We start from the raw sequence: 16,453 nt of genomic DNA on the forward strand, positions 1-16,453 counted from the left end.
CAATGTACATTAAAAAAATTTTTTTTAATCTTTTTTAGTCTAAATAGGGTGAAAATGTCAAGTCTATTAATTTAGAATGGTCTGTTTTCTTGTTCTTCGAAGTACAAAAAGCCCCACCATAATTTCACTTTAGTCTTCATGTTTATAGAACATAGTTGGGAGCTGTGCTCACTGGCTAGTCCAGCTCAGGTTCAGCGGCCACTTTGTTTGCCTTGGCAGATGAGCACCAAGAGAGTACCAGGTGGTTTGAGGAAGAGAAGTAAGGAAGACAGATGGAGCCCCACACAGGCCCCATACTTTAGAGCTGCAATGATTAACCAAAAATTCGAATAATACATTTTCTGAGAGCATTTTGGCTTTGACCTCATATGGCTCTTCTTATTCATGTGAATAAATGTACTCCCAAAATAGGATGAAGGAAAAGGATGTGATAATAAAGCGACAACTGAATCTTGAAATTCGCTTGCAGTTAAAACAAAACCCAAAACTTTCATAAGAAATGTAAATGAAGATTATAGGCCTCCTGCCTGAGATTCTTGATTGATGTACATGAAAAGGGATTGTTGGTGATAAGCAACCTTTAGCATGGGTTAACTTTGATTCCAGATTCTCTTTCCTCTTCATATCTTAACATTGAACTACAATTGCACTACTGAGGGTAAAAATCTAACTTGGTCATTTTTGTTTGAAAAAGATAAGTGAGTTTACCATATTTCTTTGCCACACACAGTTGTGGGTCTGGTATTTTTGTTTACTTTTATTTTTGAAATTAAATATGATTATGTCATTTTCTTTTTCTTTCTCTTTCCTCTCTCCAACCCCTCCTTTTAATTATTATATATATATAAACATATTGCATGTTAGATAATATATTATATAATTTGTATGAATTATCAATGTATTATATAATTATATGATGTATTGTATGGTATATATAGTATTATATAATATATATATTATAGATATATGAATGGACTGTCCCAGTCTGTATAATAATGTCTTGTTTTTAAGCAAAGTAATTCATTTATTTCAATGTCCCAATAGGACAAGAGTTACATACATTCTTACAAAAGTGAAACTATGTTTGTGAGATCTCTCAAGGATTACTTGTCCTTGTCAAAAATGTTTATTTTAGGTGACATTTTCTAGAAGGAAGAAAAGGGTAAGGAAAGGAAGGAAGGAAGGCTTACAGTGGAGAAGGCTCCTTCTCCTTGGGGAAACACAGCAGAAGGAGCAGATTTGGCCATCAGAGAGCAAAGGGCCAAGCAGTGAACCCGAGATGGTGAAATAAAATGTAACATCAACAAAGAGAGGGCCATAGATAAATAGTAAAAGAACCAACTTGCCACAAAAAACCCATTGACATTTTCCCAGAGTCCAGGCAAAGTGCTGGTGACCCGTTAATGTTGGAATGTTTTCCTAGGGTTAAAAGGGGAGCATGCAGCATGTCTGTTCAGAATTTACAAAGTGTTTGAATAACACGGGCCATGTTTTGATAACACATTTTTAGTGGGGGTGAAAATAATAGAATTTATTGGGGCATTTATATGGGCCCCCTTAGTTGTGTGGGGGATGGGGGAGTGGATGGGCTCTAAATCATATGTCATTGCACTAATCCATAATTCTCCTTTGAAATTTACGTGTGTGTGTGTGTGTGTGTGTGTGTGTGTGAGAGAGAGAGAGAGAGAGATGATATTGCTGTGGTCCCAAGGCTTCTTAGTTTTACTTTTAAAAATCTCAAGCATTGTTATTGGTTACCTTTAAGAAGAAGAGAAAAGAGGCCACAGGCCAAGTTGGTGTTATCACTGTGAGCTGGTGGCACAAAGTTGGTATTGTTTGGTACAAATTAGTATGAGGTTTTTCATACGCTCACACCCAGGCTTGGCCTCCGCTTCCTTCAGTCTCTAGAGGTTCCTGCTTGCTCCATCTCAGGCTGCAGAGTGAGGTATTTGAGTTAACCCAGCCACCACTGGGATCTGGTATTGCCAGGGGTCTCCTCCCCAATGTTGATGTTTTTGTTCAATGTATCTTAACTGTCAGTTAAGCCACAGAAAACCAGGCACCTTTCAATAAATGTCTCATTTGGATTTCATGAAGCTTGGGTGTAATTGAAATCAAACAGCAGAGTGGAAGGGTCTGCTGCTTGCCCACCCAGTCTGAGCAAGGTGCGGCCTGATGTGTGCCCGACACCCAAAATCGGTGCTTTGGCCTTGTTTTCTCTTCTTCTTTCTGGAAAAGAGGACTTGGATTTTAAAGTGTGGCTGAGACACAAGGAAACATTGATTTTTACCTCTATTTATGAGTATTACTGAGCCAGCAAAACAAAACGCCCATTCCAAGTAGGAATCATAGATTTGTTCTCTACAGTGCTCCAGCACTTCAGTCCATAAGTAATAATAATAAAATATAAGATCATCAACACAGAAATATTTAAATTTTTGGCTCTATGAAGTCAGAAAAAAAATCTTCAGTTGAAATGGTGCTTTTCACCATTTTAAAGGGAGAAATCATCACATGATTGTGAATCACAATATGTAACAATAATAGTAATATTAATAAGTTCCCTATGTCCCCAAACCCCGACCCCCAAAGAGTTTCTTAGCGCTCTTATTTTGACTTTTGTTGGATTTCTCTTCATTTCTCCATCTGTAAAAGGTGTCGGAAGTGAGATGAAAGAGGGCATCTACTGAGGGTGGGGCCCCAGGAATCCATTCGAATCCTAGTTACACAGATTGAATTTTACGGAGTTAATAATTTGGTGGCACTCGGGATGAACTCACGCGCCTTCATGAGCGTGCTCTAGGGGTAGGATAGAATGAACCCGGTTCTGATGTGGTTATAGGGACAGCTGGTCTGAGTTACTTGCGCCAGAGTGGGTCTGAACGGTGTCCGTTGCCTGTGGTGGCACTGTGCCACGCTAGCGTTTCCTTGGTCTCTTCAAAGCATTTTGAAGGGACCCCGAAGCCTGCTTCTGGCTGCGTTAAAGGGCAAAACTGACATATACCTTCAGTCACCCCATCTGCAGATAACGTGAGATTCAGTCTCACACCTACTTTCCCCTCAGACATCCTGCAGCTCAGGTCAAGACTAGCATGAACTTAGAATCAGCATTCGATAACTCAGGGCTGAGTCGCCAGCGCGTGAGGCCCTTTCCTGGAGCTCGCATCCCCCTTGTGGAATCTCCACGTTGAATATCTCGCACTCTTTGAAGGGAATAAAAATTAACCTACAAGATTTCTGTGGGTCAAAACAAACAAAAACAGTAAAGTGACCCGAGCAGGCTGCCATGCAGGAGCCGAACTGGGACCAAATTCTGGGATCTCAGGGGCTGAGAGCCCAGGGTGTCAGATCCCGGGCTCTCTGAACCCAAATTCACAAGGCTATCGCTCCAACTCGCTAGCCTGTGACTTGGCGCTGAAAACCTTTGAGAGCGCCCAAGATTCACAACGCCATCAAATCAAAACTCCACACAGCATCCGAGTGCGTGAAGGACCGCTCCACTCTCTAACCTGGGCGTACGGATGTTCGTGCTGTGCGGGGTTTGGACCCAGGTTGGAAAGCTTCGCGCGGTTCTTCTGCTGGGGTCTGGGCGCTTAGCAGATCCCGTGGCCACCTCATCTGTTCTAGGCAAAAAGTTTCCCGTGTGATCGCGTTGGGTTGGGGGAAGCAGAGTCACCGCATCTCGACCGGAAAATGCGCTCCTGGAGCGATTATCGCCAGCGTCCGTAATTGCTTATTAAAGGAGAATATTCAGGCTTCTTATCTGCAACGAAACGTGTCCCCCTTCTGTAATAATAAAACAAAATATGACGGTACCGTCCTTGACTGTTTGCGGGAACGCAGGGGGGAAAAACAGGCAGCTGGGCAAAGGAGCTTAATTCAATATCAAACTGATTATTTCACTAATTATTCTGCCTTCTGTATTGCGCCGCAGAGGAGAGGCGCAGGGAATCTTAACTGCACAGCTGCTACGGAACCTTTGTGTCCTAATGTCAGTCCCCACCAAAGATGTTGGCGAAAGCGGGCACTGGGGGAGGCAGAAAACATCCAGGGTTCAGGAAAATCGAACAAAGTGGACTTTTTTTTTTTGTTTAATTGTAAGCAATGAAAGTGATGGCCTCCGGAAAGCCGGTTTGTTAGCGTGGATGTGAGGGTAAGCGCTTGGCTCGCTGGGTCTGGCTCTTGATGGGTCTTCAGTAGCCTACCGCACTCGGGTTTCTGTTTCAGACACGGAAATCTTTCTCCATCCCTGGAATCTCAAACACCGAGCGCGAGGCTTCTCTCCACCAACCCTTTAGGTAAAAGGATGGGGCAGAACAGAAAGTGGCTCCTGTGTGTGGAAGGCCAGGAAGTCAGAGGGAAAGTGTGCTTTGATGTTAGTGTCTGGCGCAAACACTTTGGGTCGCTCTCCAACCCGCCCCCAGATTTGCACTCTCGGGGACCTGCACCTTCCTGAGAGCAGGGAGCGTTCAGAGACCTCTGATCGGGCCTCTAGGACCTGCCTCTGCCAAACTAGCCCCGAGCGCAGGAATAATTCCTATGCTTAAGGTAGACCAGGTTGGCAGACTTCAAACCCGTTTCTCCTCAACTCCAGCGCCATATAGACACCACGATTTTATTCTCTCGGTGGGATATAGGTTCCCCAAAGAAACTTAAAGAGCACCAAACCAACAATAACAGCAAAACAAACAGGCTGAGAGGAAAAGAAACTTGCAGGCAACTCAATCCAATTAATAAATGCTTAATTGAATTAGTGTCACCTCTGTCAGCCAATAGCAAAGTCCCCTTGCCGTGGGGCTGCGAAGCCCCTCCCTGGCGGCACGCATATAAGCAGCCAGCAACAGCAAGCAAGTTTCCAAGCGGTCAAGTAGGCCTGGGGTTTTTAGCACGGCAGAGCCAGCCGAGAGGCGCGAGCTGGTTGCTAAATGGGAACTCAGAGCTGAGTCGTCTTCCCTGGTGTGAGTGTAGGGGTCCTGAGAAGCTAGACAAGGAAGGAAAGGGAAACGCTGCTTGCTCAGTTTCCATCTCCCACCTACAATCCCGGGTTTGCTCTCTTGCGGAAAGGACGCTGGATTCGGGGCGTGCACTGAAGCCGCCCCGCAGGTCCGCAGGTGGGTAGCCAGGGCGAGGGAGGAAGGGGACGTTACCTTCCCCTCGGAAGAGGGCGCTGGCTCCCCCAGCCGGCCTTTATAACCAGGCCGCGGGAGGCGAGGAGGCAGCCGGCTGCCGTCTGCGATTCGCAAAAGCATGCAGTTAGGAGAGCAGCTCCTGGTGAGCTCCGTGAACCTGCCGGGCGCGCATTTCTACTCGCTGGAGAGTGCTCGAGGAGGCGGAGGAGGCGGAGGTGGCGGGAGCGTCAGCCTCCTCCCCGGTGCTGCTCCCTCGCCCCAGAGGTTGGACTTAGACAAAGCGTCCAAGAAGTTTCCAGGCAATCTTCCGTGCCAGGCGGGGAGCGCAGAACCCGCAGGCGCCGGCGCGGGGGCCCCCGCAGCGATGCTCAGTGACGCAGACGCCGGGGACACCTTTGGCAGCGCCTCAGCGGTGGCCAAGCCAGGGCCCCCGGACGGCCGCAAGGGCTCCCCGTGCGCTGAGGAGGAGCTGCCCTCCGCCGCCACCGCCGCGGCCACCGCGCGCTACTCCATGGACAGCCTGAGCTCCGAGCGCTACTACCTCCCTTCGCCGGGACCGCAGGGCTCGGAGCTCGCCGCGCCCTGCTCGCTCTTCCAGTACCAGGCGGCGGCCGGAGCGGCCCACGGATCAGTGTACCCCGCGTCCAATGGCGCGCGCTACCCCTACGGCTCCATGCTGCCCCCCGGTGGATTCCCCGCCTCCGTGTGCCCGCCCGCGAGGGCGCAGTTCGGCCCTGCAGCGGGCTCGGGGAGTGGCGCCAGCGGCAGCGGCGGCGGGGCCGGCGGTCCTGGAGCCTATCCCTACGGCCAGGGCTCTCCGCTCTACGGGCCGTACGCCGGAGCCGCTGCGGCCGGGTCTTGTGGAGGATTGGGAGGCCTCGGGGTGCCCGGCTCCGGCTTCCGCGCCCACGTCTACCTGTGCAACCGACCCCTATGGCTCAAATTCCACCGTCACCAAACTGAGATGATCATCACCAAACAGGGCAGGTGAGCGCAGCGTGGAGAGGCCCCCTAAGGTGCCGGGTTGAGGGAGTTGTGCCTGCTCTCTGCTTGGAGAGTTTAAATGCGCGCCGTAAAGGGGACACGGCATCTCCAAAGTCGCGCCCCTTTCCATCCGCACGCACACCTGTGGCTTGGGCCCGGTGCCAGTTACTGTCCCCTCTAGTCACCCTCCCCGGGTTTGACAGGGAGGAGGCAGAGATAGAAATTTGGGAATGGACCCTTGAGGGCGGATCTACGTGAGCCGCTGGCTCCTGGGTTTGCAGCTTGTACTTTACAGCTTGCAGGCTAGGACCCGACGGTGGGGGAGAGGGTTGTAGCTGGGCTGCGGCCTGAGCTCAAGGATTTGAAACGCGGTTGTTTCAAGCTCCATGATCTTTGTTGGGCACTTCTGTGAGAAAAGCTAGTGGTTGGGTAGACGTTTTCTGAAGCCAAATGATTGGGCGGGGGGGAGGTTGCAAGGTACAAGAAAGTTCCGGTACACCCTCAACTGCCAACAGCTACTTCTGGAGGATCTGGAGGAAGTGCGGAGTGGGTACTGGGAGACGGGAACTCAAAACTCTGTGTGTGTGTGTGTGTGTGTGTGTGTGTGTGTGTGTGTGTGTGTGTATAAGTGGGCACGCGCCTGCTTAATGTTTCGTGTCGCCTTAGAAAATAATTTTCGATACAACAGGAAGAAAACTCGTAGGTTTTTGAAAGACAACTAGTAGGTTTGAATGGATGGAGGTCTCAGAAGCACATGAATTAGGGAAAATACTGATTTCGAGGCTGTTCCAAAAATTGTCAATTCAAAACCATTTTCGTAGTTTCGGGCCATATCACCCATTTGTTGTTTTGTTGTTGTTTTGTTTAGTGCAGACTTCCCCTGGTCCAGGGTTGGCAGGGCGTGTCCTGAACGTCCCTACTTAAATCATTTCCTCTGGTTCTGTTCTTTATACAGGCGCATGTTTCCTTTCTTGAGCTTCAACATAAACGGACTCAATCCCACCGCCCACTACAACGTGTTCGTGGAGGTGGTTCTGGCCGACCCTAACCACTGGCGCTTCCAGGGGGGCAAGTGGGTGACCTGCGGCAAAGCCGACAATAACATGCAGGGTGAGGAAAGAGGAGGCCTGGGCCGGGAAGAAATCAGAGCCCCAATGCCGGACCAGCCGCATTTAAATCAAGTACCCCTCCCCCGGCGTGGGGCCTGGAGATGTTAGTTAGCACGAGTTGCCTTCTGGGGACGGAGAGAAATTTGCTCCGTCGTTTTTCTTGGTTCCCATTACATAATCAAACCTCCACCCTACCAGACTATGTTTGAAAAATGAATAGTCCAATGAGGTTCTGAGTTTGGGGGAAAGCTCCTGGCATTCTCTTGAAAGCCCAGGCCACCTCTAAGTTAACCTATGAAAGTAAGTATTCAATGAGGCACATCCCCTCCCGCCTCATAGGCCTCGGATTAACTGTCGGGAGCCATCTCTGTTTTAAGTTTGGAGATAGCAGCGCCTAGATTAAGAAAGGCTGGAAGCATCCTGGCCCGCCCTGGAGGGGGTGCCCGGAGTCCCGCTGCGATCCGGTGATGTCTGGAAGCAGCTGTCCCAGGAGGAGGCTGCTGCAAATCCAAGCCCAGCTAACAAACAGACTTCCACCCCAACCCTGCCACACAACTGTCCTGTCTGTGTAAATGCTCATGTTTCCTTTCCTTTTCCTCCTAGGCAACAAAATGTATGTTCACCCAGAATCTCCGAATACTGGTTCCCACTGGATGAGGCAGGAGATTTCCTTTGGGAAGTTAAAACTCACCAATAACAAAGGCGCCAACAACAACAACACACAGGTAGAGACAGGAAGAGTGGGTATCTTCTGGCTGGGGAGGCCTTAACTTTTGTTATTGTGCCTAAGTATTCACAGTTGTGACTTTGATCACTTTTAATTAATTTATTTATTTATTTACCTTTGTTACTATTATAATACTTTATTACTATTAGGCATAGAAATATAATTTGGGGGAATTTGGAACCAAAAGGAAAGAGTGTTTATCAAGTGTTTTGATTTTTATCTTGGGAAGTGGCACTTGTATATGTAGCCCAGGCTAGCCTTGAACTACTGATCCTCCTACCTCCCAGGTCAGATGCTGGGATTGCCCGTGTGTTCTACCACTCCGGGCTCAGAATTATGACGTTAAGTTGCAAAAGTGTTAATGCCAAGAATCTTAAAAATGATAACAAAACACCGAACTCTATTTCATGACGCAGGGAGGGCCTTGCTATTCAATGTTGTGAAAAACACATCCTTTCAGGTTTTTCCTCATAGAACACAAAAGGAGGGGGACATCTGCTAGTGATGATTTTGGTAGGGAGCAAGCAGAAGTTCCATTTCAAAACACACGATTTGTTAAATTCTGCTTTTCAGACCTTTGAAAGTCTCTTTTGGGTTCCATTTCCAGATGATAGTCCTGCAGTCTTTGCACAAGTATCAGCCTCGACTGCACATTGTGGAAGTGACAGAAGATGGGGTGGAGGACTTGAACGAGCCTTCCAAGACCCAGACCTTCACCTTCTCAGAGACACAGTTCATCGCAGTGACTGCCTACCAAAACACCGACGTGAGTGCCCCATGCTTGGCAGGAGCCTCTCACGCTAAGTCTAGCAAGATAAAGCACTCAGTTACTCTTCTTTCCCCCTCTAGATTACTCAGCTAAAGATCGACCATAACCCCTTTGCCAAAGGCTTCCGGGACAACTATGATTCGTAAGTACGGCCCTCCTTCATCCTCACGTGGTCATCTCTTCATAAAAGACAGTCTCGCATCCCAGGCTACCTGCCACTTGCTGTGGAGTTGAGATGAACTTGAACTTACGATCTTCTTGCTTCCATTTCCCTAGAGCCGAGCTCACAGGCATAGCTACCACACCCAGGCTTCGAGTGAGCTTCATCTTCAGGCCCAATTTCCTGCATCATCTTTGAACAGGAAATGAGTCATCATTTTCCTGAGGACATATTTAGTATGACATTTTATATTTGGGATTTTTTTTAAACCTATTTTTGTGTTCATTTTTGCTGACGCGCACACACACACACACACACACACACACACACACACACACACGCTCGTGTACTGCGTATTAAACTCGGGGCTTGGTAACATGCAAGGCCAGCACTCCACCATTAAGCCAAACCCCCAGACCTGTGTTTGCGTATCAGTATACTGAGCAGTCTTGCTTCAGAGTTTTTTAAATTAGGTTTTGTTATTCTAAAGAATAATCATGTCTTAAACATGGAAGTTACTTTTTCTTTTCCGAACTTAAGTAGAGACTAGGGTTTTTTAGAATCTGTATTTATGTCCTTTTTTTTTCATTTGATCCGACTATTTTTTAAAGCTTTATTTTTATTTTTAATTATGTGTGTTTGTGTCTATGTGTGGGTATGTGCTCATGAATTGGATGCCCTCAGGCCCAAGGTGTCAGATCCCGTAGAGCTGGAGTTACAGGTGGTCGGTTGTGAGCTACTTGATGTGTGTGCTTCCAGCCAGACTCACGCAGCGATTCTGAAAAAGCGATTCTTGACCCTCTAGCTCCTGATCCAACTTGTCACTAGCAGATCCCCCCACCCCCATCCTTTTGTGTTCTATGAGGAAAACCCTGAAAGGATGTGTTTTTCACAACATTGAATGACAAGGCCGTGCTTCTTTCAATAGAACTGAGTTGTACAATTGCCTCCATGGCATTCTATCCACCACACTGACGAGGGAGGGTTGCTATTAGTAGATTTTCTGTCTTTGTTTATTTTGAGGCAGAGGCTCCTGTAACTCAGGCTGGCCTCAAACTCGACTGGCTGTCCACCTCCGATGGCCTTTACTTCTGACTTCCTGCCTCAACCTCCCCGTGCTGGGATTACAGGCCTGTGCCACTATATGTAGTTTATGTAGAGCTGGCGATGGAACCCAGGGCTTCGTGCTGGCAAGGCTAGCCCTCTACCAAATGATCTATAGCCACAGATCCCAATTTCCCATAGCAAAGCCCTGACCCCTGGGAGGAACTGTCTCTTAAGAAGCGGGAACTCCACTCTGTTCTTGTGCAGCACATAGCAAAGCCCTGACCCCTGGGAGGAACTGTCTCTTAAGAAGCGGGAACTCCACTCTGTTCTTAGGCAGCTCAGCTCAGCTCAGTCGACAGAAGAAGGCTCTGGTTTCTGGGAGGCAGTTTGTTTGGGGGTAACGTGAGGGTTGTTGTTGTTTTTTAAGTGTCTCTCTTTATATTGTAGCATGTACACCGCTTCAGAAAATGACAGGTTAACTCCATCTCCTACGGATTCTCCTAGATCCCATCAGATTGTCCCTGGAGGTCGGTACGGCGTCCAAAACTTCTTCCCGGAGCCCTTTGTCAACACTTTACCTCAAGCCCGATATTATAATGGTGAGAGAACCGTGCCACAGACCAACGGCCTCCTTTCACCCCAACAGAGCGAAGAGGTGACCAACCCTCCCCAGCGGTGGCTTGTCACGCCTGTCCAGCAGCCTGTGACCAACAAGCTAGACATCGGTTCCTATGAATCTGAATACACTTCCAGTACCTTGCTCCCATATGGTATTAAGTCCTTGCCCCTCCAGACATCCCATGCCCTGGGGTATTACCCTGATCCAACCTTCCCTGCAATGGCAGGGTGGGGAGGTCGAGGCGCTTATCAGAGGAAGATGGCAGCTGGCCTACCATGGACATCCAGAATGAGCCCCCCTGTGTTCCCAGAAGATCAGCTTGCCAAGGAAAAAGTCAAAGAAGAAATCAGTTCCTCCTGGATAGAAACCCCGCCTTCCATCAAGTCTCTAGACTCCAACGATTCAGGGGTGTACAGCAGTGCTTGCAAGAGGAAGCGCCTGTCTCCCAGCACCTCCAGCAATGGAAATTCACCCCCCATAAAGTGTGAGGACATGAACGCCGAAGAGTACAGTAAAGACACCTCAAAAGGCATGGGGGCATATTATGCTTTTTACACAACTCCCTAAGGAGTTATTTTAACCCCTAATGTTTTCCAGGTGGACCTGGTGGTGTTTTTGTTGTTTTCTTTGCCTAGGTTACCAAAAAGACTTTTACCTTCCACCTTTGATGTATCCTGTTTTGTGCAATTCTCTGAGAGAAGGTGCCAAAGCTTTGCCATTGCTGCAGGTAACCAACTGAAGCAAACCTAGCATTCCCCCCCCCCCTTTGTAAAATAAAGTCAACGGAGGACTCGAAAGTGTTTAAAAATTCATAGGCTGTTCAAAGTGCTGGGCTTATTTATGGGAAATGAGAAACATTCAGAAAAAGCAGGCCATGAAGATTGAGTGCCAGGTGCTATCGAGTGAGTCTAAAAAGCCAAAAGCAAGCAAAACCTTCTGGTTCTCATTTCTACTTGTAAATCTTTAAGCAAACAGCAGCCCAGAGTGTTAAGGTATTTTTGCTTCAGGAAGAGAAGGGCTGGGCCTTGAGCTTCAACTGTGGGCTGTCATTGCTGTCTTCTGGCAGCGGCTAAAGAGGCTGGCCTGAGCGGCAAGGGGAAAAAAAAAAAAAAAAAATTACTGGGAAAGTGGCTAGCTAGTCTTAGCTGCCTGTAATTCCTTGCAGGATTTTGGAATAAACCATTTGTCACAGGGATGGCCCTGTGTTGCTGGGATGACCTGTAGAAACCAGAGGGATCAGAGAGGAAGGGAGAATTTAAGTGTACAGTTGTGTGTTTAGACACCGTAGAGTAATCTGGAATATAATGTACAAATTCAGCTGCCTAGGTATCAGAGACAAAATATGTAAAATTGGTGCTTTGGCTTTGTAAGGAATTTGCAGAAACACAACTGCAGGGTTGAGAGGAGCCTCGGTATCTTGGGTATTTTGTCCACTTAGTTAAGTACTCAGCTGCCTCTGTACTCACTTCAACCACGCTTAAGGAAAAAAAAAAATCCTGTTTAATCCCCTTTCCTTGGTCATCCCCATGTCCCCCTTCAGTAAATGTGGAGAAATTACAGTCTGATGCCACAGTTCCTATAGGCTTTTTAGAGATTCTGAATTTTTATGTACAGTTGTAAGTCATTTTTAATAAATGTGGTTCAATAAGGGAACGGGTACAGCTCTGTCTTCTGTGCTATGGATTTTATTTATCTAATTTTGTTTCCTTCTGCCCTTTCTCATAGTGAATAGTCTCTCTCTCTCTCCCTCTCTCCCTCTCTCCCTCTCTCCCTCTCTCTCTCTCTCTCTCTCTCTCTCTCTCTCTCTCTCTCTCACACACACACACACACACACACACACACACCATACTCAGACACCTCGTCCCTTGATAGAAGGCTCTAGAATCTTTTAACTAGCTACTGTGGTCATGAGGGGTGGGCAGGGGATGCTTCTGTTTATCTCCCCCCACTCCAAAGATGAATAGGATCTACTTCCTCGCCCCACTAGGAAGTGTGGACAATGGGTGTTGACTGGGGGGGTGGGGGGGGGTGGGGAGGGAGTGTTTGTCCTCGGCAGGCTTAATCCTTGCTTCCCACCCTCCGCTCCTGACCCTTAGTCATTTAGTTGGTCTCCCCCCCCCCCATGGGTTTACTTTAGGCTACCATTTCCTAGACCCACCTAGGCTCCCTGGGAACCCCCGTGGCCATTCTAGAGCCTACGAGTTCCGGGTCCCTTAGGCACCGCAGGGCATTGATGTTCGCGCACCCTAAGACTGGCACCCATCTGCGGTTTTCCGCGGTCTGTGCAGCTGCTGTCCTCGATGCCTTACCATCAGCTAAATTTCATCCGAGACTCCGAGATTGTGCGCAGGCTAGCACTGGGTGCGGCAGTCACAAAAGAGTGTGCACTTGTCTCGTGCACTGCGGGCCTGCAAACAGCATCTGGACAGCGGTGCATCTCGCTCTTAGCTCCACTTTAGTTATTAACCCCGGATGACGAAGGCCCCCCCAAGCCCTCGCTGAACCCTAGGTGTGCGGAAGACCAGGCAGTTAAGGGGAAAGGGCCCTCCCCGCCCTCTGCCAGACGTCCCGCAGTGCTATCTGCAGATGGCTTAAAGCCCAGCTTGCAAGCCCTTGGGAGCCCCCTTCTCACCCTGGGGTAAAGGTCTGGCTGGGCGGGTCATTCTAACTGCAGTGCGCGGAAATGCAGCTGCTAAGAGGATTAGCTGTGGGGAGGCAAGCAATCAGCCGGACCCTCCTCCCCTTCTGCGCCCAATTAAGGCGGCCAGAAGATGTACCTGAACTGTGGGTAGTCTCAGGTCCTTCAAACTTCTGGGACTGGAGGCCTTCCTGCACTGCCATGAACTTGGGGACCGACTGACTAGCTCCGCGCATTTCGAAGAGTGCCTACTCAAAACTCTTAGGCAAAGCCGCCCCGACTGTTACCGGAGTGCCAGTTGTGTGTGTGTATGTGTGTGTGTGTGTATGTGTGTGTATACTTTCTGGAGATCTGTTTTTTAATATGTATCTGCGTGGGAAGCAGATTTGGGAGAGAGACGCACAGTTGACCCAACCTAGTCAGAACCAACTTCCATCCTCGTCTAACGGTTCGGTATCCGGAGTATCAAACGATGCTCTGCCGTTTCTGTCCTCTAGAAAAACCCGAAAATGCTAATCACACGCCAGGATAAAGAGGACTCTGGCCCTAGTCTATTTCAAGTCTCGTATATTTTTGCACCGTACAGTAAAAAGAATCTAGTACTTGTGAAAAGTCCCTCACAGTGTTTAATAGAAACGTAAATGGCTGAGTGGCCCCAATTAACACCTTGTGATAAGGCATTCCTAAGATGGAGTGTCAGACACCAAATTGTGAAGAGATGTATCTAATTAATCCTCCTAGGATGACACCGATAAACAAGACTCCATTTAAATAAAGATCAAGGGCTGGGAGCCCGGCCGGCTTGTTTACATTCACCACCCAGGCCCTGCGCACCTTTGCGCCGGCGCAGGCCGCTACCCGCGCAAGGCGGAGACACAGGCTTAGGGGGTCTGTTGGCTCGTTTAAATACGCTTGTTCTCAGCTGTTGCCACAAACAAAACCACTTAATTAAACAAACTATAATGAAAGAGGAAAAAATCGGCACAAAACCAAAAACGATTCGTGATTGGAAATATGTCTTCATCGCCGAACAGTTTGGTTTTCGAGATAAAAAGAATAAGGTATAAAAAGCAAGCCGACAATCTCTGTATTAATTAATTTTTCGCTTTGGAGAAAATTCGGAGCAGGACCTCTCCCCCCCCCCCCTCCGGTCCCTGTGAGGGTTCCTTTTCGGCGGGTGTAGTTTTTCTCTACTGTGGTGCAAAAGCCAAGAATTGCTGGGGTTGAGGGTAGCTGCCCTGAGCGTGGTAGGGAGTCTCCGATGCCTGGAAGAAAAACCAGGAAAGGCAGCAAGAATCCGAAAAGAATTTTAGGGACCGAGGGGAAAGCTGCTCGTTAGTTGGCCTTCATCTTGACCGGTGTTGGGGCTGCGGTTAGAGCCCCAACTACTGCGGATCACTGCAGTAGTTTATGCCCCAAACCTCAAGGGATGCTAAGGCTCCGAATTTCCTGTTAGTCCCACCCAGTTTCCCTCCTTTCTAATTAAACTTAAAGCCCGAATAAAGAAGGCAGGCTCTCGGGCTTTCTCAAATCGGAGTGGGGGTGGAGAGAAAAGGAGAGAGAGAGAGAGAAAGAGAAAGAGAGAGAGAGAGAGAGAGAGAGAGAGAGAGAGAGAGAGAGAGAGACCGACCGACCGAGACCCTGCAGGTGTCATGGAAATGCTGGCGAATGAAAACACCCCCATTCTACTCATGTGGCCGGTAGGGACGATAAGTCCTGGGTTTTTACGCGTTTGGATATTGCTCCCTTCTGCTTCTCGGGACGCGCTAACTACTGTCCTCCACGCCGCTGCGTCCGGATTTCAAAATTTCCGCTTTCACTCGGTAGAGATTTTTGAACAACCAGGAGACTTTTAAAATCGCAGTTTAAAGAGGAAGAGGATGAGAAGAAGGGAGTGGAGGAGGAGGAGGAGGAGGAGGAAGAGGAAGAAGAAGAAGAAGAAGAAGAAGAAGAAGAAGAAGAAGAAGAAGAAAAGCAGTAAAAACCAACCTGTGTTGTTGCATCCTAAGGAACCCCTCCGTAACTCACATGCCCACCCCGACCCCCAGGCCTCAAGTTTGGCTTTTCAGACAGGTCGGTCTTGGGAGGATTCCAAACCAAGCTGGTCCACCTGCTGCAGTCGGCGCGGGTAGCCCGATCCCTTCCCGCCAGCGCAGAGAAGCGGGTTTGCACCGTGGCTGGCCTGAACGAACCCAAGGTGGGCTTCGTTCCCCTAGCAATCAAACTGGGGCGGTTATGGTCGGCAAGTGTGAAATGGCAGGCACCTTCTCTTCACTTTGCTTTCTCCTTTCCTTCCATTCGTTATTTGTTTGTTTTTTCTTTCTTGTTTATTTTATTTTATTTTATTTTATTTTTATTTTTATTTATTTATTTAGTGTGTGTGTGTGTGTGTGTGTGTGTGTGTGTGTGTGTGTGTGTGTGTTTTGAGACAGGGCCTCAAGCAGCTCAGGTTGCACTCTAAGGCAGCTGTATAGCTCAGGATAACTTTGAATTCCTGATCTTCCTGCTTCTCCTCTGTCTCTCAGTTTTTGAGACAGGTCTCACACTAGAACATCGGCTGGTCTCAAACTCAGGGCAACCTCCTGCCTCACTTCTCGGGTGCTGGGAAGATAGGGGTGAGCCACCTCGCGGGAGCCACACACAACCCTTCTGTCCTAGTCATCCTACACATTGGTTGCCCACATGCAGCTCTCCAAGGGAAGAGTTTGGCCCCCAGAGTGCCCCGCGTCAGATGGAGCTCTGATCGCTGCTTATTTTAGGCATCATCCTCACCTCTACCCCTTTCAAACACCCAAAACGTGCGTTTACAAAGCCGGGTCTCGGGGTGTGGCTGACTTGCCCAAGCTCGCTGCCTGGGCCTCTCTGCTTCCAGCCGCGGGTGCCCTCCGCCATCTGGTGGCGGTTGAGAGTAACACTCTCCCAGCGGAACAGGATTTTTTCCACTGGCCCAGGGTCTGGGACTGATTCTGTCTATGTCCATGCCGCATGCAGCACGTGTGTGGGTGTCTTTGTTCATCCCTGCCTTACAGTAGCTTCTTGGTGTAGAGGGATCCAAGACCAGCTTTCCTGGCTACGCTATCCGTTTCCTCACCTACGGCCACAAGTGATACTTAGGTGGAGAAAAAAATGAGATTATAAAATCAACAGCTTTATAATACGGTATTGTTAGTTATTAGTTTTTGTGGAATTGTTTTTGTCTGTTTGTTTGTTGTTTGTTTTTTGAGGCAGGGTTTCTAACTGTGTAGTCCTGGCTGTCCTGGGACTCACTCTG

The 16,453-nt window shown here is 48.6% G+C and overlaps 1 protein-coding gene across 6 annotated transcripts in view; it reads left to right on the forward strand.

Annotated features, from left to right (window-relative positions):
* The window catches only part of Eomes (eomesodermin), a 28,025-nt gene extending 15,904 nt beyond the window's left edge, over positions 1–12,121 (forward strand). For 3 of the 6 annotated variants that reach the window (XM_059268852.1, XM_059268854.1, XM_059268853.1), the window contains exons 4-8: positions 7,069–7,223; positions 7,826–7,947; positions 8,557–8,715; positions 8,799–8,860; positions 10,373–12,121. In XM_059268852.1, coding sequence (XP_059124835.1) covers positions 7,069–7,223; positions 7,826–7,947; positions 8,557–8,715; positions 8,799–8,860; positions 10,373–11,111 — 1,237 coding nt within the window. In that variant the 3' untranslated portion in view covers positions 11,112–12,121. Of the gene's footprint in view, positions 1–5,247; positions 6,117–7,068; positions 7,224–7,825; positions 7,948–8,556; positions 8,716–8,798; positions 8,861–10,372 lie in introns of those variants that run through there. The other 3 variants (XM_059268849.1, XM_059268850.1, XM_059268851.1) reach the window with 3 other exon arrangements.
* The last annotated feature ends 4,332 nt before the right edge of the window (positions 12,122–16,453 follow it).

Source organism: Peromyscus eremicus, chromosome 7 (assembly GCF_949786415.1).
Source record: "Peromyscus eremicus chromosome 7, PerEre_H2_v1, whole genome shotgun sequence".
Classification (NCBI taxonomy): domain Eukaryota; kingdom Metazoa; phylum Chordata; class Mammalia; order Rodentia; family Cricetidae; genus Peromyscus; species Peromyscus eremicus.